The sequence below is a fragment of the Protopterus annectens genome, chromosome 6.part0, assembly GCF_019279795.1.
Source record: "Protopterus annectens isolate FY-2018-M chromosome 6.part0, PAN1.0, whole genome shotgun sequence".
NCBI classification, from domain to species: Eukaryota; Metazoa; Chordata; order Ceratodontiformes; family Protopteridae; genus Protopterus; species Protopterus annectens.
The window spans coordinates 480563779-480588814 of NC_056737.1; the positions used below are offsets into that span (position 1 = coordinate 480563779).

At 41.7% G+C, this 25036-nt stretch overlaps 1 protein-coding gene across 1 annotated transcript in view; it reads left to right on the forward strand.

Annotated features, from left to right (window-relative positions):
- The window catches only part of STARD9 (StAR related lipid transfer domain containing 9), a 1457104-nt gene that overhangs the window by 995135 nt on the left and 436933 nt on the right, over positions 1-25036 (forward strand). Inside the window, exon 19 of the mRNA XM_044073541.1 lies at positions 1445-1527. Within this exon, the coding sequence (XP_043929476.1) occupies positions 1445-1527 (83 nt within the window). The remainder of the gene's footprint in view (positions 1-1444; positions 1528-25036) is intronic.

Consider the following 25036-nt stretch of genomic DNA (forward strand, 5'->3'; position numbering starts at 1 on the left):
TCTTATTTGTATTAATAGTAACACATAAAGAAAGGAAGAAATCAGCACCAAAGTTTTTGAAATTCTAGTTTCAGTTTTTTCTTTTACTTTTCTTTTTCTAAATCACAAATATATTGGTCCATAATTACCCAAAACGTTACATGACAGTTGCCTTAATGTCTTTGATGTCCTAAAAGTTGTTGATTTATAGAGACAAAAGAAGGGACCCAAAACATAACCTTCGAGTATGCCTTACTTAACAAGATTGCGGAAGAGTCCATAATTGCCATGATGTACAGATAATAAGAAAATCATTTGATTGACTGAAGTCTGAAATTCAGGCTTTTGTGGACATCCCACAATATGGCATGAAAGCCAAGATCATATTTTTATTTAAAATGTTGAACAGTTAGACGTCCTGAGGTCATGCTTGAAACAATAAAAAGCAGAATCTTCAGGTGACAACAATAAAGTACTGTGCCATATCCTAAGCAAACTTTCTGCATTGGAGCTGTAATGTCTTACTTATCCATGAAATCCAGGAACTGATTTTTCGCAACGGAGTCTGCATGTCCTCCCTGCAGTTGAGTGAATATTTAAAGACATGCAGGTAGGTGCGTGTGAGTGTGTGCCTTCTGTGAAGGTTGGGCACTGGGCTGACAATTCGACAACATAAAAACACCACTGCCAATCAATCTGCAGACCGGTGATCAGCTGTGATAACCCCTAATTGGGAAAAGCAGAAAGAGTTTGCTTTTTTTTTTTTTTTGTTAAAGATCTTGGCAACAATGAGGAAAGTTATGAGCCAAAAATTGTGTGAGTTTCTATAAGCTTCTCTTTAGAAGAGGTTTTACTGTCATGTTGCTTGCTTCCAGAGAAGAGCTAAAATACAATTAACCAGGGAGAAATTGAATACATGTGCTAAAGGCCTAGAGGTAAAAGTTATACCCAATTTAGAAAGGCTGAGAAAAGGGCTCCAGGTTTCTATAACAGTCTGGACAGGTTCCTTCTCAGTAGTTGTAAGAGCTGTAACCTGGTATTGCAGGGTAGCCTTAGTTTCCTCTTCGGCACATTACATCATTGAGCAGAAGCTGACTGGAAATCACCTTAGTGAAAGGGAGAAACAGTGAAACCGTATGAAGTAGGTTTGACATACTGCACTGCATGTAATGTGCTCCCACAGATGTACAGATTACCTATTACTCTGGTGTATACTACAGACATAAAACTACAGCAGTCCAGAATTTGAAAAAACGGTTCATTACATACATGTTGGATATAAGAAAAGCTAATTCAATTTTGTGCTTCATTTAGAGGTAATCATGAGGAAATGAGTAACAGAAAAAAAAATTAATTATTTTCTAATTTGTTTTACAGTTTGCATTGTGTAATGTACTTAACCAAGTTTGGCTATATTTTATGATTATTACTTATTATATAAATATTCCTTGTATTTTAACTATAGGTGACATTGTCACTCTTGGAAGAACTCATAAATTCAGGTTTAATCATCCAGCGGAAGCAGCCGTCCTGAGAAAGAGGAGATCTGTAAGTTTTCTTAAGGCAGTTTTATTAAACTTGATGAAATGCAGACAAATGAAGTATACAATATAATGCACATGAATAGATACCTAAGCCTAATCCTTCAATGTTGCTAACATAAGTAAGTAGACAGATAATAAATAACACATTGCTAAATATATTTACAGTCGGTCTTATTTATGTATAGCTTTAGGCAGTTGTTGCACATATTTCTTCCAGGATCTGTAGATGTACCTCATCAGCCAAATCTGTCTGCCCCAAGTGCTTCTCCCCATGCAAGCACAAAGGGACATTCATTACAGAGATATGTATTGCCACTCATAACAGGTGAATTATCAAAGAGCTACAGGGCATTTGAGTTCTCTGAGTTGCTGGCAATTTGGCTATACCTCACACTGGCAAACTGGATGACGCAATGAATTTCACTAGTGGTTAAAAGTTTTATGAGGGTAGGTAACCAAAGGAAAGAGAGAATTATGTTTTCGGTAATGCTTTGGTTTTCAGAAGCTGATGGTATGGCCCACTGTCAGGGCTTTTCAATTAGAAGACAGCATCATAGTGAATTTATTTATCCTTTAACAGAATAAGCCCTGCTAGGCTAGTGGCTTCTTTTCAGGGGAGATCTGAGGTTATGTATCAGGAAACTTTCCCAGCTCTTTTCTGTAGGTGTCATGGGATCTTTTACATCATCCTGAGCTACCACCAACTCAAGCAGTTGGGACCTTGGTTTAATATCTCAGCCAAGGAATGAAACACTCAGGAGTGTATCACTCGCCCTAATGTGGCATTGTAGTATCAGTGGTCCTGTCACCTGAAGTAGGTGTAGAACCCACCTTCTGGTCTTGTAGCAACTGTTGTGCCACTGACACTATGAACCTTATCTGCCAGTGGATATTCAGTGGGTGAAGTAAAGGATTGTTTCTCTACCTTTATGGCTGGGATCCACTGTGCTGTGTGTAGAGTAGCATTTTTTGAGGTGTGCCATTATGGAACCGGTTTGAAAGTTTTCAAGACAGAGTCAACATATAATGCTATTCCTTTAGAAGGGTAACTTGACTCACTTTGGAGATGGTAACTGCTCATTCATCATATTGAATAACTTGTTAAGTACCAGTGTATTCAGTGCAGTTAAGGCTTCAAGACTGGGCATCATTCATTTACAAGCTCCTAGTAAATTGCAGTCTTTGACGTGATAAATGCGATGGGATTATCACGAATATTTAACTGCACCAAGTTATAAAAATCACGAAGTTTCTTTTCCTAAGGTAACTCTTGTCTGAAGTGGCTAAAATGAAGCCAAAACAATTTAATTTTGAGTATGGTGCTGTTATTCCACTAGTGTTAGTAAACCTCTTTAACCCATGGCTCCCAGTCAACAACAGTTATGTCACTGAGGATAATTGGATAGTCCCAGGAAGGGTGTGTTTGCCTGTAGAGAATTGAACACTGAGCATAGAAGGAACCAAATGAAATAGAGAGCTAAAGCCCTAAAAATGACTTAGTGATCCAAGTTCGATTAGCAGCTCAGGTGTTGGGAAGAACCAAACAGATGAGGAAGGATATGTGTGGCTGATGGTAGCTCTCCATCTTGGTGAAGGGAAGTGGTTCAGCTTGTTGCAATGTGAAGATCTATCAGAGGACATGTGACTTGCATGCAGCAAAGTCAAGATTTATTTATTTATTTATTTATTTAAGCATGATGACCGGGGAAAGTCCACTGGGCCAAGAAGAGCCTGTTTTCAGTGGAGGCCCAGGATGTTACAAAAGGACATAGTTCATAAAGCTAATTAAACATTTACAGATAAGCTCCATGATATTTGCAATTGGCTTGTCAAAATGTTACAAAAATGAAAAGACATAATTCAAGATATGCATTTGATCCCTGCCAAGTCACACACGTGGTATCCATTATATGTGGCATTTGTGAGCATGCAGCTAGTCAACTAGTGGAACTTGGAGATTGGTGTTTTGCAACTGGTAATTACTCTGCTTTAGACAATGCACTATCTAAGTTAACAAACTGAGAATTACAAGCAAATATTTGAAAAAAATATTTCAGTTACCATTAACAAGCTAGTCTCTTCCTGCTTGAAGGCAAATGAAAACCAGATAAGGCAGACACACTAACAACACCACGTATATTCATGTATTGAAAAGAAGCCACGTAAACTCTAAATGCAACTTACCATTAGTCACCATCAGTGTGTGTGGTGGCAGTAATCCTATGGGATTTATGCATATAAACAATGGTATTGCACACTAGTCCTCATGTATGCAGATGTACACGTGCAGTACAGAAATAAGTTGTCTCGGAGACTGAGTGCACAATGACATAATTTGAAAAAAAAGTAAGCAATTACTGTTTTTTTAAACAGTGACATTTTATATTGGCAGTGTGTCATGTTTGGCTGTGGGTAATGTAGGTATGCATATGTATAGCCAGGTACTAATTATTATTTAATTATGAGGTAGGTAGTTTATTTATGTATTCTAGAAAAGAAAGATTGGAGACCAGATTTTCAGATATCTTTTTAAATCAAATTTTTGTTATTTTGCACAATTCATTCCACTTACTCATTGGTCTGTGGACATGTAGGAGTCACAATAGCATGCTTAAAATCCTATTGCATCACATTATAAGTATCTGATCCCTGGCGCATAACCTCTAAAACATTTAATGATATTACTTCAAGACTACTATGTCTAGAAAAATAGATTTGAGCTCTGATGACACTGGTCTTACACAGTTGTGCTACTTTTGGATATTCTGAATAGCAGTCAACACATAAAAAGGTAATGTTGTAAATTTGTATTAAAACAGATGTATTTTCTTTTTCATCTCAGGAATATCCACTATTTCATGTGGAAACTTTTACTTTGATTTGTGAACTATATTGTAGATTTTTCACCTTTGAACAATCTTTCCAGTCTCTGTAGACACCACAGACTAGTAAAGGACACCATAGGTGCTTTTTTTTGCATGTGGTAATCCCTAGATGTGACTCATGGGTTTTATGTAGCACAGCAAAATGTAGTTTAGTGGGAATAATAACTCCTTTGATTTTAAAAATTAAGCTTTGCACATATGAGCAATTGTCATGTTGTGCAATGGATATACTAATGTCTGGACACACTGACTTAGCATTTTCTGGTCACCCATTCACCATTGCATCTTCCAACAATTCTGTTTGCCTGTCTACTGTCATTAACAGCATACGTCTGTAAACTCATTAATATTCTTTGAAATCTAGCCAGTGCTTTATGAAGAGACATTTTGAATATACCCTGCAGTGATCTGATCGCATTTATCACAGATATAGTTATAACACTTTTGACAGCTAAATCCTATGGCTAAGGTCTTCCTGTGTTTAATTATAATGTGTTTAAGCATCATTCAAAACTCTTGACACACATTCTCTTGTTCTGCCTTTTTACAACAGTATTGCTCCAAGATATTGTTTACTAGCATCTGTTCAAACTGCAATTGCTTGTGGCACTTCATAGAATTTCATAGTAGGTATGCCAGTAACTAGATATTTTAGTATCTTGAAGAACTCGCCCTGCTCCATTAACTAAGACCAAGTAAAACTGTGTACTTATGGCTTTCTTATTTCCGCTATCACAGCTGGTAACTTTGGAAATTGGAAAATATATTGCATTATATCAAGGAATGCAGAAGATATATAACTTTTTGTGAGGTTTCTTGGTGTTTCTGCATTATTTACAATTGCTTTGTCTTTATCAAAGTCCGCATTGATGCCTACAGATATCAAAACATTGTTGCATTTACGTGAGAGCTGATAATTTATTCTTGTTCAGTTTCAAGCCTCTTTGCCTTAATCTGTCTAGCATGTTAAGTCATAAGCTCATGTTTGTTTAGTAGCTTCCCAAACTAGAAGACCACCTGTTATATTGACAACTGTAGGCTTTCAATCATTTCAGCTATTACTCTTTGAAATGGTGCCTGGTGGATGAGAATCAAAAAGGCAAAATAGAAACCTCTATCTACCCAGAGGGCTGCTGACTTTGCAAAGCTTCGGGTTAGTTTGTATATCCTTGATCATCATTAACCACAGGGAAGAAGTTAGTGTTAGGCTTCTATGCAACACCCACAGCCGTTGTTTGAAACTGATCATGTTCCCTTTCAGTCCCTCTATTTAAGTATTGAGGGTTTATGCATATTCTAAGCTTGTCTCACCTGACTGTTGTTACCATACTGTTCACTCTTTCAGTCATTCCTTTTAATTAATTCTATAGCTTCTTTGCACTTCAGTTTTTGATCAGTTCTGTTTTTGAATGCATCTTGGATTATTCTCTGATCAGGTGTAACTGGTTTTATTTTTTATGAAGTCGTAATGTGGCACACTCCTGGTAGACAGCCTAGAACAGCAAATAGATCAGAGTGAACTATAGTAATACATCAAAAGCTTGATATAAATAATCAGTGCTTTCATAATTGTTTTGGTTAACCAACAATGAAATAGTCAAATAGTGTTTATTACATTTGCTAGCCACATCAGCACTCTTAACCGATTTCTTTCTAGACCACTCTTTTTAAGAGATATGCATTAACTTTGCTTCTAACTTTAAGCTGTGAATTTCACAAATACATTCAATTCCAGAAGGTACTTCATGAATGTGTCTGCTGCCCTTGCAGACATTATGCATGTTTTTATTATCATATTTTGTAGTATCTGATTTTGAGTTTAAATGCAGTCTTCTTGCATATAATCACATTTTCAGACCATAAGTAATAATTTTGACTGCTTATAGCCTGCACTGCTTTCACAATATGCAGCTCACCTGTGCCAGCAAATATTTCAGCTTTACTCTGCTCCATCACTTCTAGTACATATAAATCTTGCTGCAATATTTTACTCAGCTTTTGCACATTTTTGCAAAGTAATTATGACCTACACAAAGCCACCTACTCAATTAATGGCCCTTCAATTTGCTTTCTTGTACCAATAGCCACATTACTTGCATTAAATGTGGTGCCCGATTGCTTTTTTAACCAAACTGCATCTTGAATGTCATATAGTTTCCAATATTTTTATTTCATATGTTTTACCAGTATGAGGTATGTTTTGCTCTCTCTTTCACTCTCAGCTTTCATTTTACTCAATTTCTCAGATGTGTTTTAACTGCATGCTTGAAAGGTCCCTTGATGTGCAGACATATAGCATTTTATCAATTGTCAAATCAACATCTGTCCATAGTCAGCCCCTGACTTGATCATTTTTGATTCCGAAAACAAGTTCTGTCTCATTAGTGAATCTTGCAAGTCACCAGACTTAGTGTTTCACTGTTTCAGCTCAGTCAAGTTAGCATCTGTTGACACCTGAACTGCTTGATTTTTAGTCAATAATAAATGCTTACCAGACCCGCGGTGGTGGTGCTGCGGTAGCGTTGTCGCCTCACAGTAAGACGCTGTCCAGTTCGATTCTCAGCTAGAGCGTCTTCTGCGTGGAGACATGCGTGAATGGGCGTACCTTCGTTGAAGGTTGTGCGTCAGGCCTGGCAAGCCGGTACGTAAAAATCAACTGCCAGTCATTAGCGGACCGGAGTTCCGCTGTGGCGACCCCTAACTGGGAAAAGCCGAAAGACACAATCATGTGGAAGATTCTTTTTTGGATTACAGTAAGCCAGATACTTTTCTGACAAGGCAGTTAGCTTTTCTGTTTCCTCATCTTTAAGGTTAGGAGTGTTAAGGAGTGTTAAATACCTTGGCCACCTTCATGGCATACTGGGATACGGCACAGGCAGCCTAAGTTCTATTAGCTGCTCAGGTGCCTGAAGGAGCTGCTTGGGGTCGATGAGATTGAGCAGCCACTGTTTGTTCACCCATCCTGGGAGTAGGGAGGTGGAGCTGACTAACCACATGGGTGACAGTTATTGGAAGCACTAGTTGTTAAACACTATGATGTTTGAACCTGCAGAATGTAGAGGCACACTTCCCTCAGAGAAAAGTTGCCCATGGGAAGAGGGTAGGCCTCACCAGAGGACCAGCAAACTATCGTCACTTCCTACCACCCATCTCGCACCATTGGGGAAAGGAGGGCAGTTGGGGATTCCTAACCAGGAAAAAGTGGGCCATATGGCTCTCTCCTAACACAGGTTTACCCATATCCTGTCCCACAGAATGAACGTGCCAATTGGGTGGAGGTAGTGGAGCCACTATGCAAGGTCCAGGGGACAAAGATAATTTAGTGTTAAATTTCTTAATTGCTTCATCACTTTTACCATGAAGAAACATGAAGTGCACAATTTGATTTTTTTTTTTTTTTTACTTTTCTACAGGACCACTCACAATGAGATACAAATAGGAGTTTTGAGTACACCATTTCTAGGTGTCACACAGTTTTCCATGCGGCTTCAAGACTATTGGTGGTTGTAGTGAAGACACTGAGCCAGATTCCATAAGACTTGCTCCCTATGTAAGTGACCACTTACTCCGAGAGTGGGAGTTTTGGAATCTGGCAACTGGTGTAAGCCTGTTTATAAGTGGGCTTTACACCAAACTAAGTCACTTGCACTGTAAGCAAGTCTTTCAGAATCAGGGCAGACTTAAACTGAGAGTAACTCTTTTTGAAATCTGGCCTATTGCTACAACTGAAAAATGAATAATTGTTTGCAGGTACAAGATTCAGGACTGAAATCCATCATAATGTTGGTTAGTTAAATGTTAATACTGCAAAAGAGAACTGTAATGATTAACTTTTATATTGAAAATGAAAAACAAAATCTGATATATTGTTACGTGTGAATGTGATATGTTAAGGCATCTTTAGGAAGAATTCACATACAGCAGAACATAGCACCAGATGTTCCAGTACTGGTGCAGCTCAAAAGTATCGTGTGTGATCAGTTATTCTGGCAGTGTATGCACTGTAAAACAAAAGCATAGTCAAAATGAATGCATGAAGAGGGCTACTAGACATAATATACACTCAACAAGAATCTTTACTGGAAAGGTTACATGGGAAGCAGACACAGCTACGGTATCACTGTATAATTGCATATGACTGCATATGTTACAGTATGACCTAAACACAGGATTACCCTCAAGTCACATTAAAATACTTTAAAAAAGTACTGTGAGAGTACCTCAGCAATGAAGATGAGTGCAGATTTTTCAGAGATAATGTTCAGTTTCTTGTGTACTCTTCTGTGCCATATTATGCTAGTAGTTTTATCTTTTTTCTGCATCATTCTGCAGTGGTATCAGAACCATATGTAGTAAATAAAATATAGATATCATTATTTTGTTTCCTGTACTTCTCTTTGTATATATTATGAGTTCTTTCCTCTTCTTCCTCTCTGTCCTTGGTTTAACTGATTAGCACTATTCCTTTGTGATGTATATTTCCACATAATGTGACATATTTTTCAGATAGTTTTACACCCACGCTATCTTTTGTATTATTCACTTGTATTAATGGCATTATATTCATATGCTGCAGTATCCATAATATGAGGGAGTCCACCACCGGCTGACTCGTATATCCGGCCAGTATACAAAAGTCTAAAGTTACTGTAAGGTATGTGCGACACTGCACATCTGCAAACATATGTATGCCATAAAGAGATGGGTGTAAAGCGGACGTCAGCAAATACCAACCTCAGAACTTTTATGCAGCTTGTTCGATCGTCTGCTCCGGCCGTCATTCATCAGTCAAGTTGTGAACTTTGGTTCAGATAAGTACCCCACTGGGTTTTTTTGTAATATTTTGGCTATCGTATTTGACTGTGATTACATGTCAGCTAGGAAGGGCGAGTGTCAGTGTGGAAGGCAGATTCCACATAAGGATGCTCACATCCTTTGCTAGTTTTGCCTAGGCCCAGACCATGATCTGTAAGGCCTTCGTACCCAAAACTCTTTGCAGCCGTTTAGCTTCCCTGAAATTATATCTTGAGAAACAATGCCTTAAGCATCTAGCATGTGATATGGGGGCGACATCCTCAGACGAGCCACAATCAGAAAAGGCCAAGAAACCACAGCCTGATGTACTTGCTGCTCCCTCAGATCCAGATGTCTCTTCTGAGGCTGATGTGGACCCGGAGGCCGTCTCGGTATTGGCAGACTTTCCTTTGATGTGTACCACAGTGGAGACCATGAAGGACCCTACCAGCACATCTGACAGGGAATCCCAGGCGTCTGACTCGTGCATAGGGGGAACTACGGCTTGTTATTACTGAAGGCCTGTGTGGCATCACCCAGATCAATGTGCAGGAGGATGATTCTACCAACATTGTAGGGTGCAGGCTGACGTCTGGCCCGTCCACCTTCCACCACATGGAGGTACCAAAAAAGAAAAAGCTCAAGACTGAACTTATTTCTTCTGCTCCCCAGGATCAAACTGCGGATTGGCAGGCCTTCTCCAAAGGCTTATTCAATGCCTTTATGGGCCTGTGACAGACCTCAGCTCCCTTTCTCCTTTTTCCCTGCTTTCCTCTCTGTACTCCTTTAAAGAGGACCTCTGAGGAGATCTCTTTAGATGAGGAGGAATCATCGGGAGATGAATCCGTGGCTTATTCAACCCATATCTTTTCCTCTTTGAGTTATGCCTCACAAGAAGAGAAATCCAATGGCATGGATTCCCCTGGGGAGGATATCTCCTTTGGAGAAATGTATTTATTTAGTTATTTAATTATTTATTTGTTTGATGACCGGGGAAGTCCACTGGGCCAAGAAGAGCCCTTTTCAGTGGAGGCCCAGGGAGAAAAGCTCCATAATAATTGCAAGTTACATTTCACATATTACAAAAGGACATAGTTCATACAACTAATTAAACATTTACAGATAAGCTCCATGATGTTTGCAATTGGCTTGTCACAATGTTACAAAAATGAAAAGACATAATTCAATACAAAAATTTCAACATTTACATAAAGTGAATATTTTTGTTAAACTCTATTGTAGGTTTAACATTTCAAAATATATAGCTACTAGCCATTAGTAGGGTAGGAAAATATTATGCATGGAGAGGGTAATAGTATAGTTGAGATTGGAGAGTATAGTACAATAGATATTAGAGAGAAAATTAGTTTTTAGTAGGGGAGGGATTATTTTGGGTGGGATGAAGTAATAGTAGAGGTAATTGGATGAGTCAGTGCAAAGTGGAATGGGGGGGTTAAGTTGGAGCATGGCAAGGACATTCCCATTTGGAAGAAAGATGAGCGTGTAGCTGAGATTTGAAATTTGCATGGTTAAAAATTATCCTGAAGATGAGAGAGTTTAAGTGGGACTGTTGCCAGGTATCTAACATCCAAAAAAGTTACTGTGATCTACCCCCTGTTCTACCAGTCTTCTTAGATGTCTTTGTAGCTGCTTCAAAGTGCCCTGATCCCCAGCCTCCAGCCCCCAAGCACACAGACAGATTTTATAAGGTGCCTGAGGACTCCAAATTCCTTTTCAAATGTCCCTCTGCAGACCCTGCTACCATTTCAGTGTCTGCAGACAAGGCATCCAAATTGCTGCCTTCTACCACCTTGCTTCCCTCAGATAAGGAGTTAAAGTCATGGAGAGATTAGGGAAAATGGTATATACCTCTGCTACTCTGGCCTTCAGGGCAATTAATTATCAAACTCGTATGGCCAAATATTCCTTATCCCTTTTTGTCAGACACTGGAAAGCTTCTATATGAGCTCCCTGATTCTCCCATCAAGGCTAAGCTCTCCTGTATTCTTAATTCCTTGGCCCAGGCTACCAGGCACTCCATTAAGTGCAGTTATGATGCCATGGAGGCCTCAGCAAGGGCAGCTGCATCTGGATCTTGTCCTGAGGAGGTATTCATGGCTTAGGCTCCAACCTTTGCCTAATGATATTAAAACATAGATCATGGATGCCCCTCCAGACAACAAGGCCTTGTTTGGTACCTTACCTCAGATGCAGAACTTTTTAAATCTTTACAAGAAAAGGGCAAGGAGCTGCAAGATCCAAAACATATCTTTGTTCCCCTTTCCCCAGGTTTCAGAGGAATTATCCTACCAAAACCACCTTTGTCAGAAAACTGGCCAGGCCACAATCTTCCAAAGGTAAGAGAGATCCTAGGAAACAACTCCCATCTAAATCTGCCACTTCTACTCCCACCCAGAAACAGCACTTTCAGGCAAAGCCAGGTAGTCTTTGGCTGCCTGTCTCCAGGCACATTAACTCTTTTGTCTCCTCCTCTCTTTTTCTCTCCCTGCTTGGAATCAGATAACCCAGGACTCTTAGGTCCTATCTGTCATCAGACAGTGATATTTCATGGTGTGGAAAACTCTTCCCTCCTTCAGGGGCATCCCACAATCTCCAAAAGAGCAACTGTGATATTTCCTCCAGGTCATATCCAGCCTGCTTTCTTAAGGCACTATTCAGGAAGTCCCCTCCTGCCAAGTTGGAAAAGGATTTTACTTCAGGATGTTCCTCTTACCCAGGAAGGACAGCCCTTGGAGCCCCATTCCAGATCTTTCCCAACTAGATACCTTTCTGAAGGTCCCCACCTTTCGTATGCTAACACCACCCACCCTTCTTCCTCTTTCTTCCCCAGGCCTTCATAGTGTCATTAGACACCAAAGATGCCTACCTGTGTATATCCCTATTCACTTTCAGTTCAGGAAATATCTTTGCTTTTCTATTGCTTCCTTACATTTTCAGTTCTGTACTTTGCCCTTTGGACTGTCTACAGCTCTGAGGGTCTTCACAAAATGCTTAGCTCATGTCATAGCCTACTGCAGACTACAGGGCATACAGATCTTCCCTTACCTAGATGACCTACTCCTTCAGGCCCTGTCTCCAGAAACCATTCAAGAGAATCTCTCCTTTATGGTGTCTGTCCTGGAGAGTCTGGGGTTCACGATCAACTATCAGAAATCTGCCCTGATCCCTTCTCAAGTCCACATTTTCCTGGGCTGCAGGTTTCAAGTAGACAGGATGCTAGCCTCTTTACCTCCAGAGAAGGTCCTGTCCCTAACTTCCAGGACCTCTTGCTCCGCCAATCTCTAACTGCCAGGGAGTTTCTACACCTCTTGGGTTCATGGCCTCCACGATCCCCATGATCCCTTTAGCCAAGTTACACATGAGAACAATCCAGTGGTTCTTGAAGACAGTTTGGATGCAACGCTCTCATCCTGTGGACTTTTTATTCCACTCCTACCTTGCTTGAAAAAGGAGCTAAACTGGTGGATACTTCCAGTTGCAAGGAACCCAGGTCTACCCTTACAACCACCTTTCCCCACTCAGGAGCTGTACATGGATTCTTCAGATTTGGAATGGGGAGCAGCAATGGAATTCTGGAAGGTCAGAGATGCCTGGTCTCCAGGCCAAACAAGTGAGCACATCAATATAAAGGAGATGAGGGACTTGATTTTCACCCTCCAAATCTTCAAGTCTGTGCTTTTTCGATGGGTGCTAAGGTGGTTCACAGGCAGTACTGCAGTCCTCAAACAGGGAGGGATAAAGTCTCATCTCCTGTGCAGACTGGTTGTACAAGCCTGGGAGTTAGCTTTGCAGAGTCAGATCGCTCTCCCTTCAGGCTGTGTACATTCCCTTGACTCAGAATGTTGTGGGTGACGCATGCAGCAGGTCCATGACTCAATCCCACAAATGGATGTTACACAGGGATGTGTTTCTGGACACAGTCCATTGATGTGGTATACCTCAGCTAGATTTCTTTGTCTCCCCCAAGAACAGACAACTTCCCAAATTTTGTGCCAGGGTCCCACATCCCTTGGCATGGAAGGTGGATGGTCTGTCTTTCTCTTGGAAGGGGATGGTTCTGCATGCATCCCCCCTTCCCACTTCTCCAAATGATCACCAGACATACATGCATAAGTACTGTCTGCTTCAGGAAAAACTGGATTTTTAAAGGAAAAGTAGACATGAGGTAACATTTCGGTTACCTAACTAGATGATTCAAACAGACACGACCAAAATACTGACACTGTAGGCCTAAACACTGTAATATTTGATGCAATGGCTTCTCTACCCTTGGCGGGTTGCAAATTGTTAAGTACAGACCCGTGAGATGCAAGTCATTGTCATAGAAAATAGAAGTCCATCTGGGCCATGTGTCATATTATGCCTTGACAGTAACCCCTTTAGATTTTACCTCCTTTTTCAAAGAGCAATAGGCAGTCATATTGGGGTGAATTTGTGAGTACATATATAGTTGCCTAACTCATTTTAGAAAGAAGATGGTGTGTTGCATTGCTTAATTTGAAGTGGAAGTTTGTTCCAGAGATGGGGTAAATGTGTGAAAAATCTCTCTCCCCACCATGTTTTGATTAATTGTAGAAGCAGGTTTAGATCCATGGATCTATTATTACTGAGACTGTTTGATTTGTGTAGATGTAAGAGATCTTGGACTACTACTGCAACCTTAATGACCCACAAGACACTGACTGCCCAGAAGAAGTCCATAGGACAGTGACTAAAAGGACAATGCTTCCAGTCTTTTCTGATAGCTCTTGTCTTTTAAGCCTGTAATCTTTTTAGTTAAGGAAGGCTGGATCTTTCCAGCTGCTTGATATGTGTCTAGTAAGATATATCCCAAAAGGAGCATTGTATTCAATAACATGTCTGATCAATGATTCTACATATAGGGGTACAAACTTTGGATCTAGATGAAATACCTTTTGCAGTCAGCAGTGCCAGGTAAAAAAATTTCCTAACCACTGTTGCAATGTGATGTTAAAAGGCAAAGGAATTGTGTTCCAGTGTCTTTCACACCCTCTTTCATTCTGTTTTTCAGTGAGAGTCAGTGTTGGATGGTTTCTGTTAGTACTCGAGCAATGATTCATAGTTTTTAGCGTTTTTTTTTTTTCAATTCTCTCCATGGTTGTACAGTTGTACAACCATGGAATTAGTGCTTTTATTAATTTATTTCAATCTAGTTGAGGCTTTGACTGAAAAATTCATAAAGGAATTGGCTGCACCACCACTGTTAATATAAATAAAGTGGGTGAAGGGAAATGTAGGCCCTTACACCAAAGCATCAACAATTGTACTACATTCAATAGATGTGCTTGCTGTCCTCCTCATTTCTTTGTCAAAAATATGTAATGATCTTTTTATATTAACTGAATTCTTGCTTACCAATACCCCTTTCCAGATTTCTTTTTGGGAAAAAATACAGACCCTGTATAAATAGCTATTTCACACAGAGTGCATAAAAGTTTTTTACAAGCATTTCAGTGTGTGCCCACTTTCCTGAAATTAAGTACATTTAGCACTTAAAAGTTTTACCTTAAATAACCCCTTTCAACCTGTTTCCTCCATCTTTTAACAAACAGTGTACTGGAATTCTGTGGTTATTGCAGGACACCTTCCATTTACTCCTGTAATGATTGAGCGTCTTCATGAAAGGGACACAGCCATATTACCAGAGAGCAGAAGTGTTACTGATACCCAAACTTGTCTGCTCACTGTAACTGTTGTGGATGGGACACAAGTAATAAGCAACAGTATACAGATATAATTTGAGTTGCCGCCCCTGACGCACAACCGTCAACGAAGGTATGCCCACGTGAATGGGCGTACCTTCGTTGAAGGTTGTCCGTCAGGGCCGGCAACTCGGCACTTAAAAATCTACTGCCAATCATTAGCGGACCAGAGTTCTGCTGTGGTGACCCCTAACTGGGAAAAGCCGAAAGACACAACAACATACAGATATAATTTACTCTGTCAGTAATACTCTTTAAAATGTATTACAAGCTTGCTTATTCCTTATCTAAATAGGTGCTGAATTTAGTACAAAGGTTAAAAAGTTCCTTAGTCTTGAATACAGTGTTAAAGTTATTTTGACTATACTGCATCCCCTAATACTGTTTAAATCCTTAGTCCTCACCAGTCTCTCACAGTACAGAGTAGGCAGATGTGCAGCAGTACACAGCAGGGTGATAAGGTTAGGACCCACCACTGTCACAATATGATTACAGTTGCGCAGATTAGTTTGCACAAAGTCTTTCACAGTGGTAATTCCCTGCAGGAGAACTGATGTCCATGTCTGGCTTCCAGCAATGACTGGATCATATCTGTAATAGATGCATGGACTTCATTTATTTTTATTATACACCCTCATTGTAGAACAAGCTGTCCAACTTTCATAGATCATGCAACAATCCTGTAAATTGTGAACCTCCCTTCTGCCTTACTTGTGAACTACCACCAGTTCTTTAACTGTGGTCTGTCATAAACTTTTTCCACTGATGGTCAGCAGCAGAAGTGTGTATAAACAAACAGATGTTTTGTACGTTCAGATTTATTATCTGTACACTCTCTATTCTAGACTGCGGTGGTGGTGCTGCGGTAGCGTTGTCACCTCACAGTACGACGTCCTGTTCGATTCTCAGCTAGAGCGTCTTCTGTGTGGAGACGTGCATGAATGGGCGTACCTACGTTGAAGGTTATGCGTCAGAGCTGGCAACTCGGCACGTAAAAATCTGCTGCAAATCATTAGCGGACCGGAGTTCCTCTGTGGCGACCCCTAACCGGGAAAAGCCAAAAGAGACAACAACACTCTCTATTCTCATAATTTTCTTTGTACCTTTTCTCCTCATCACCCCCATCTTTCCTTCATAGGATTGCTGTCATTAATTCATATTTTACCATTTCCTCATTTTTATAGAGACTGTTTCCCTTCGTCTACTTCCTCTTCTCCCATCGCTAGTTCATGGACCACTGTAGCAGTTGCACTCTTCCATTTATGAAGGTGTCTGGCTTTAACTTTATCTACAAGCTCACAATTAAGCAAGCCAGCTTCACCAAAGACATCCACATTAATTTTGTTATTCACCAAACACTTCCACATTAATTTTGTTATTCACCAAACACTTCCACATTAATTTTGTTATTCTGGCAGTATGCCCAACTCACATGCCACAGCTCTGCTGAGCAAGTTATTTATGTACAGACCTCGCATTCATGCTTGTGCCGTTATAATTAGACATGACTAGGGACCTTCCAGTGCACTCGAGTTTGCCAGCAGAGATATGTATTTCCATTTCTGCTTCATGTATCATTCAGTGCTTTGAGATGCTTCCATAACTATCAGATGATACCACAGAAACAAAAGACCATAAACCAAATTTAAAGCCTACTGTATTTTCATAAATCAGGAGTTTAGCTTGCCAGTCTGATTCATTGTTAGGTAAATCAGTCACTGAACTCAGGAGAGAATACTTTGTAAACATTTTTCTTGGTTTTATTCGTAGTAGGTACATCTTCCACATCTCATGCAATTGCCAAGCTTGCTTTCTCTTCTCCTCATGTCCATACTTACTTTGGCCAATTATATATAAATATATGATTTTTACTGAATTTGGCTTTTACTTTGTGTTTTGCCTTAACACAGGTCATTTGCTGTATTCATATTAGTATCTTGTTTCCTTGCCATATTTCCGGTTCAGCCTCTCCAGCAATCTATGCCACCTGTTTCAAAGTCAAGTTCACTTCAAATTATAACTTTGAAACACTTCAGCAGTAACATACCCATTCACAATTCTGTATTTAATTTGTATAGCTTTGCTTTGGTCAAACCACAGTTTTCAGGCATTTCATGTAAGCACCTGAAAAAAAGCTTCAACAAACTGTCTAGCTTGAACACATCTATGAATGCATGCACTTAGCAAGATAAACTATGTTCTTAGTGCAACAGTCTGCATAGAAAGGAAATTCTACTGGTTTCAAGTGTACCGGATGCACAACCATACAGGTTGACCATATATTGCAAGAAATCTTGCAAGCCGGCTATGTTATAAGAACAACAGAAAAGTGAAAGGTTTATTTCACAGAGCAAAGGAACATATGCATGCAGGTCCACATGTTTTTCAAATGCACCCAAACTGGATAAGAAAAGTGAAGAAATTTAACTTTATGCGGTATGCAAAGGAATAGAAGCAATTTGCAATTCATTTTCATTTTCCGAGGGACAGAGCATTACATATAATTCAGTAATAAGTAACTTCAATGAACAACTTATGCCAAAAAGAAATGAAGAAATTGCATGTAATTAAATCAAAAGGTGCTTCAACAAAGTATTAGTTTAAGGGTGTGCACACTTATGCAACCAGCTTAGTACATTTTTTTTATATTTATTCCCCTAACAGATTTGTTTGTTTTTAAATTAAATTGTACAGGTTACAGGTCACATTAAAGATGAGAAAAGTTTTGAAATTATATGTGAGAGTGTTCAATCTCGCCGTTTGTTTTTACACACGGGTTCGGAGCCGATCCTCGGCTCCGAGTCGGCCGCATAGCAAAGCTCTGCATCTAAGAGAAGCTCGAGACCAGGCTATATCCCACAATCCTCCCTGCCATTACTCAGATCTAGTTTGCCGCTGCAACAGGTCACATCGCGTCAGAGAGCTCAGACCAGAGTTTTAGAATTGACAGATAAGATAGTTTTGTTTTTTGCTTCTTTTAGTCTAAAAATTATAGTTTTTGTGGTGAATAATTGTATTTTATTTAATATAGTGTGTGTGTGTGTATCTAGTTATATTATCAAGTTTATTTCTATAGGTTTCCCTTTGGGGCCTACTTCCTTCTAACTTCTAACTCTCCTTTATATTTTTTATATTTTTTATTACCTTTCTTAATATGTCTGAGAAAGCTAAAAGTGGGTTCAAAAGGTGCCAGTGTGGACAGAAAATGTCCATCACTGACAACCACACCTCCTGCGTCTACTGTCTTGGCCCTCTCCACTTGCAAGAGGATTGCTCCATTTGCCATTCCTTCAGTGGGAGGGTCATGACAAATAGACGCAGGAAACTTATTGATAGGGGGCTTCTTAAGCCTGCTTTTCAAGAAGCCTTGGACAAGTCGGACCAGGCTTCTAAGTCTCGAAGGGTCGAAGATGTCGGAGCCCATGTCATCGGCTCCGAGTACATCTTCAAGGTTCGTCACGGTTCCACAGACTTCGGGCGGCCGAACGTTTGTCTCTCACTGAGCCCCAGGTCTTGGAACCGGTGTCGGAACTACCGCCACCATCGATTCTTCGGTCGGTGCCATCTTCGGCTCCTTCGACCCGTTCTTCCAGACCACTTTCTGATATTGATGTGGATCGTGTCGTGCAGAAACTGATGGAGAACACGGCTCTTTCCAGGTTGATTGCAGTTTCCTCCCAGTTGGTGTCGAAACTAGAAGGCCTCCCTTTATCTCCAACAGGTCCTCCTTCGAGACCCATCCAGTCTTCGGAGCCGGAAGAGGATGAGCTGATGATAGTGGAGCCATCAGTGCCGAAACCGTCCATAGCACGATCGACACCACTTACCTCGACTCCCTCGGAACCGATAGGTGAGTCTCGGAGTCGACGATCTCTCCTTGGTTCCGTGACCGAGTCGTACCGACCTTTCGGTGCCGACTCTCCCTCTCGGGGCCTCGGCGCAGATCGGCTCGGCTCCGTCCTCGGGGTCGAGACCCTTGGGCCCCGTGTCTCGGATTCTTCCACGTTCTTCGGAACCGGGAGAGTCCTCGGCCCGAGGTTCAGGGGCCTTTGACCTCATGAGGAAGGTTTTGTCTACACAGACAACCACTACATCGGACGCATCTTCTCCCTCCCCTAAGGAGCCGCTCACTGTTTCTGTTCCCACGACACATCCAAAGCGTGGAGCACCTTTGTCTCAGCCATCCCTAGAGGATGCCCCCTGTTCCTCTGAGGCCTCACCGGAATCCCCCTCCGATGAGGTCCCGAGGAAAAGATTGTGCAAGATGAGGCACTTAGACTCCCCACAGGAATCTTTAACGTCTGACACTGACTTGGAGGAGTCAGAGGGGTCCCCAAAATCACCTTCCGAAGATGTCTCATTTGCGGACATATTGGAGATATTAAAACAGAGGTGTGATTGGCAGTCCCTAGCCCCCACTGAGGACGAGTCAGTGTTGCTGAAGGCATTTGGTGCTCAACCTTCTACCTCCTGGGTTACTCCGCCCTTCGATGAGTTAATGGAATTGATTGCTCGAAGGGCGTGGGAGACACCGGACACAGTGGAACCGGTCCCTAGAAAGCCAAGTAAGTTCATTACTGCCCCCCAGGACAAGACTTACCTAAAAGGAGTCCCCGTTGATGCTATGGTGGTGGCAGCAGCCACTAAAAAGGAGATGTCTGAGTCTTCCTCTTCTGTTCATCCTCCTAATAAGGATTCTAGGACTATGGACAGATACGGGAAGCGCGTTTTTAGTTCAGCGACTTTTTCCATGTGTTCGCTAAACTATTTGACACATTTTACACGACTACAGTGGGATCTCATCAAGGAGCTGAGAGATACCCTCCAGGGTAACACAGATGCTGCTGTTTCAGATAAGGTGACAGCACAACTTAACACCCTTACCTTCGTAGTGAACTCGTCCATGAGGCTCATCTCGTATGCGGCTGAAGGGTCGAGTAGGGCCGCAGCTTCAGCGATTGCTCTACGAAGACAATCCTGGATGCGGCTATGCTCTTTTGCGGAAGCCTTCAAGTCTTCTTTCGCCAATGCCCCCTCTGATGGTGCCACTCTTTTTGGGCCCAAAGTGAAAGAGACATTAACTCGGTGTGAGCAGGAAGGAAAGACTCTGTCTGCTGTCGGAGTCAGTTTTTCCGCTCCATCCAGACCGTACCCCAAAGGGCAACGAGGCGGAAAAATGTGGTTCCGTAGAACTCAGGGATCTTTCCAGGCCACACAGAGTGAACCCCCCCCCCCCAGAGGCAGAGGGGGGCAGACAAGGAAGACGCCGCCCTGGCGGCAGAGGGGGTCCGCAGAACCAAGGCGACAGGGATACTATCCCTGGTAAGCCTTTCCAGCACTCCTGAATGGAGGCCCGACTGTCCTGCTCTGGAGGCAGTCGGGGGTCGCTTGGCTTTATACCCACAGGCCTGGCAAACTCTCACCTCAGACTCCTGGGTAAAAAGCATTGTAACCAGAGGATACAAAATACCCCTTATGTCAACTCCACCCCAACACACAAGGTCTCCAGATGTGCCACCCCGTCTGCGAGGCCAAGCAGCAATAGAAATTTCAAAGCTGCTCAAAAAAAGAGTCATTCAGCCAGTCCCGGCGGACCAAAGAGGATCCGAACTTACTCAAGGTTCTTTTTAGTTCCAAAAAAGACAGGGGACTGGAGACCCATTTTGGATCTCAGCAATCTCAATACCTTCATGAAGAAGGAAAAGTTCCGGATGGTCACGCTTCAATCGAACCTTCCATTTTTACAGAAGGACGACTGGATGTGCTCAATAGATCTCAAGGACGCGTACTACCACATCAAGATGGCCAGACCGTCCAGAGATCACCTGCGCTTCCGGCTGGGAGTCAGTCATTTTCAATTTCGAGCCCTGCCCTTTGGGCTCACCTCAGCCCCCAGGGTATTCACCAAATGCATGGCAGTGGTAGCATCTCACTTGAGATGTCTAGGATTCCGGGTGTTTCCCTATCTGGACGACTGGCTCCTCACCGCCACCACCGAGCGTCTCCTCATACAAGCAAGGGACTATACAGTCAACCTTTGTTCCCACCTAGGGATTTCCATAAACTTCAAAAAATCTGTCTTATTGCCCTCACAGCATATTTCATTTATCGGAGCGGACCTAGATACCCGTTTAACATTAGTAAGGCTCCCTCAAGTAAGGGCTTCATCCCTCAAGGAACAGGTTCTTCTTCTGCTGCAATGCAGGAAAGCCCCGGCCAAATTGGTGTTGAAAGTTTTGGGTCTCATGGCAGCGTCCCTCATTGCGATTCCCATGGGAAGGTTGCACATGAGACTCCTCCAATGGCTACTGTTCACTCAGTGGTCATTCCAACAGTTACCCCTAAAGTACGAGATCCTGATAACGGATTCCTGCAAACGGGACCTCTCATGGTGGATGTCCAGCCAGGACCTCACCATGGGTCGTCCATTTGTTCTACCAAATCCGACAGCCACTATAACCACGGACGCTTCCCTGATAGGGTGGGGGGGACTTTTTCAGGGAAGAACAGTCCAAGGGAATGGTCCGACATCGAGTACAACCTGCACATAAATGTTCTAGAAATGAGGGCGGTGTTCCTAGCGTTGCAACACTTTCAAACCCTCCTACCTCTAGGGACAGTAGCAGTTCAGACAGACAACATGTCTGTAGTCTGGTACATAAACAAACAAGGGGAACCAAATCTTACCCATTATGCAGAGAGGCCATGAGAATTTGGCAATGGGCAGAGTCCATGGGTCGCTTTCTGATAGCAACGCACATCCCGGGGTCATCCAACGTCATTGCGGACAGGTTGAGCAGAGCCATCCTGTTACCTCACGAGTGGTCCCTCAAACTACAAGTGGCGGAGAGAATTTTCCGCAAATGGGGCCAGCCTTGCTGCGATCTATTTGCCTCCCCAATGAATGCCAAATGCAGAAGCTATTTTGCCCTTCTACCCCCTCCAGGGGATGTACCCAGGGACGCACTGTTACACAATTGGCCCCCTGGTCTCCTATATGCATTCCCGCCTATCCCCTTGATTCCCAGATTTCTCCAGAAAGCCATGAACCTGGAAAGGACAATTATACTCATAGCCCCATTCTGGCCTCAACAGATATGGTTCCCCTTTCTTCGAGCCCATCTATCAGAAGAACCTTGGATCCTGGACCCAGTACCAGATCTACTGACGCATTCGTCGGTAGTTCTTCACCCGTCTCTTCTATCCCTCAAACTAGCAGCTTGGCTGCTCCACTTCCCCACCTAGCCAGGTCTGATCTTCTTTCTCCGGCAGTGCAGCGCATTTTGGTTGCCTCTCATAAGGCTTCCACCACAAAACTTTACAACAGTAAATGGAAACGCTTTGTGTACTGGGCATCTAATCAACACTTGGACCCCTTGGTTGCTCCTTTACATAAAATACTAGAATTTCTTTCCATCCTTTTCCATGAGGGGGCCTCTACTTCCACATTAAGAGTGCAGTTGGCTGCCATATCCAACTTTCATGTTGGTGAGAATGGTTCTTCTGTCATGTCCCACAGGCTTTGTAAAGCCTTTATGAAAGGTTCTTTCCATCTGCGACCTCCTGTCAGGGATCCTTTATTCCCATGGAATTTAAATTTGTTGTTGTCACAACTAATGTTACCACCTTTCGAACCAGCTTCTTCTTGCCCCCTCAAATTTCTATCTTGGAAGACTCTCTTTCTTGTAGCAGTTACTTCAGCTCGGAGAGTTTCAGAGCTGCAAGCACTGTCTATTAAACCTCCTTACTTAAATTTTCACCCAGATAGAGTTTATTTACGAACAAATCCATCCTTCCTTCCCAAAGTATGCTCTGTCATTAATATCAATCAGTCCATTGAACTCCCCACTTTCTTTAAAAACCATACCAGTAAGCTGGAATATATGTTACACAAGTTAGATGTCCACAGGCAACTCAGATTTTATTTAGACAGGACTAAAGACTACAGGAAAACAGATCAACTTTTTGTTGCATTTGCAGATAATGTAAAGGGCATGGCAGTTACAAAACGCACTCTTTCTAAATGGCTTACTGATTGTATAGCCTTTGTGTATTCTAAGTCAAACCAGGCCTTACCCACCAAACCAAAAGGCCATTCTACTAGGTCCGTCTCCACTTCCTGGGCTCATGCAGCTCGCCTACCTTTGGACACAATTTGTGCAGCAGCCACGTGGTCTAAACCACATACTTTCATCACTCATTATAGGGTTGACAAAACCTCCAAAGACAGGACATCCTTTGGTTCCACTGTGCTCAGGAACGTTCTTCCATGAGTCACTCAGGGTGATGGAGCTAGGGACGCTACCGTGTGTAAAACAAGCGAGATTGAACACTCTCACATAAAGAAGTTATGTTCTTACCATAACGCTCCATGTGGAGTGTTCATCTCGCTTTGTTTTACATTCCCCTTTCCCTCCCTCACGGTTTGGAAGAACGAGTAGGACTAGAGTCTGGTTCACATGTCTTACCTATTCCGGGTATCTTTCTTTACCCCTAGTTGGTTGTCAGTGAGATGGTGTCTCTGAATGTTTTCATTCATAGCAGTTTGTAGCCTGGATACATTAGGATTATTGATTTTTTTCTGGTTTGCTTGCAAACTAGATCTGAGTAATGGCAGGGAGGATTGTGGGATATAGCCTGGTCTCGAGCTTCTCTTAGATGCAGAGCTTTGCTATGCGGCCGACTCGGAGCAGAGGATCAGCTCCGAACCCATGTGTAAAAACAAAGGCGAGATGAACACTCCACATGTAACGTTATGGTAAGAACATAACTTCTTTTTATCGTGGTCTCATTGTTTTATATCACAAAAACCTGGCATTTTAACAGGGGTGTGTACACTTTTTATATCCGCTGTAGTTGAGAGCTTCCAACTTCTCAGGTTTTATATTACCTTTTGTTTAATCTCTTCCCATATAATCTTAGCTGCCAAAATAGAGTTATTTTTAATCCATACACCCAAGTATTTTACACTTATTATGCCCCCATAAATATGAGTATTGTTGAACTAATTTGTATTGGAACATAGTGTACTGCTATAGCCTTTGTTTTACCAGTATTTGTTTTATCCGTCTCAAAATGTTCCACAGCTCTGATATGGCCTTTTTTGTATGCATCATCTGCTAATAACATTAGTTTTTCTTGGGTACCATACCTTGAATTTGTGAGACCCTTAATTTATTTATTTATTTTTGCCAAAGACTTTACGCATAAAGCAAATAAAAAGGGGAACGTGGACACCATACTTGCTCCCTCTAGTCAAGTACAGCTTGTCAAAGAAGACCCTCACACACACCTAAATTATTACCTCTGAATCCTTGTAAAACTTCCTAACCATCCCCATTGACTTTATTGAATGCCTTGCATCAAGACTAATCAGCAGTAGCAGTGTCTTTATAGTGTGCTTACCAGTGAACCTTCGTTGTTCAGTTAATGCTGTCAGATGTATGCTTCCTGTACTCAAAATCACATTGAGCCCTATCAATCAGTTTTGACAATATCCTAGTCTTTCACTTAACTATTATAAACATGGTTCAAAACTGAAGTTGGTCTATATGAAGCTGGATATAAAGGAACCTTACCCTCTTTCTTTAATACAGCCACTACAGCTTGCTTTCAAGATGTTGGCACAGCCTGTCCTTTTAAAATATCGTTAAACAAAACCTTCCAGATCTTTATCACTTTCTTTCCTTCTAACTTCCATACTTCCATATGAATACCATCTGTTTTTAGAGACTTCTCTATTGATTTATTATGCAAAACTACTTTTATCTCATCCCCTGCTATCTTAGCTATTTCTTGAGGTTATCTTCCTCTGACCTAGACATAGTTAAGTCTTCCATAACCATTTCCATTTGTGCCTTTCCATGGTTTCTATATTACTTTTTTATACAGATTTTCACAGAACTTCTGATGCATTTCTAATACCTCTACTGGGCTTCTGGTTATTTTTCTTGTAATACTTTCCCTAAGTTTGGCAATTTCCCTTTCTTTGTTCTCTTACACAAATCATTGTGCTAATACTGTTTGTGCTTTGAAGTTATCAAAAGTAATTGCTTAACAGCACCCTTCTAAGCTAATGCATATTATCCAA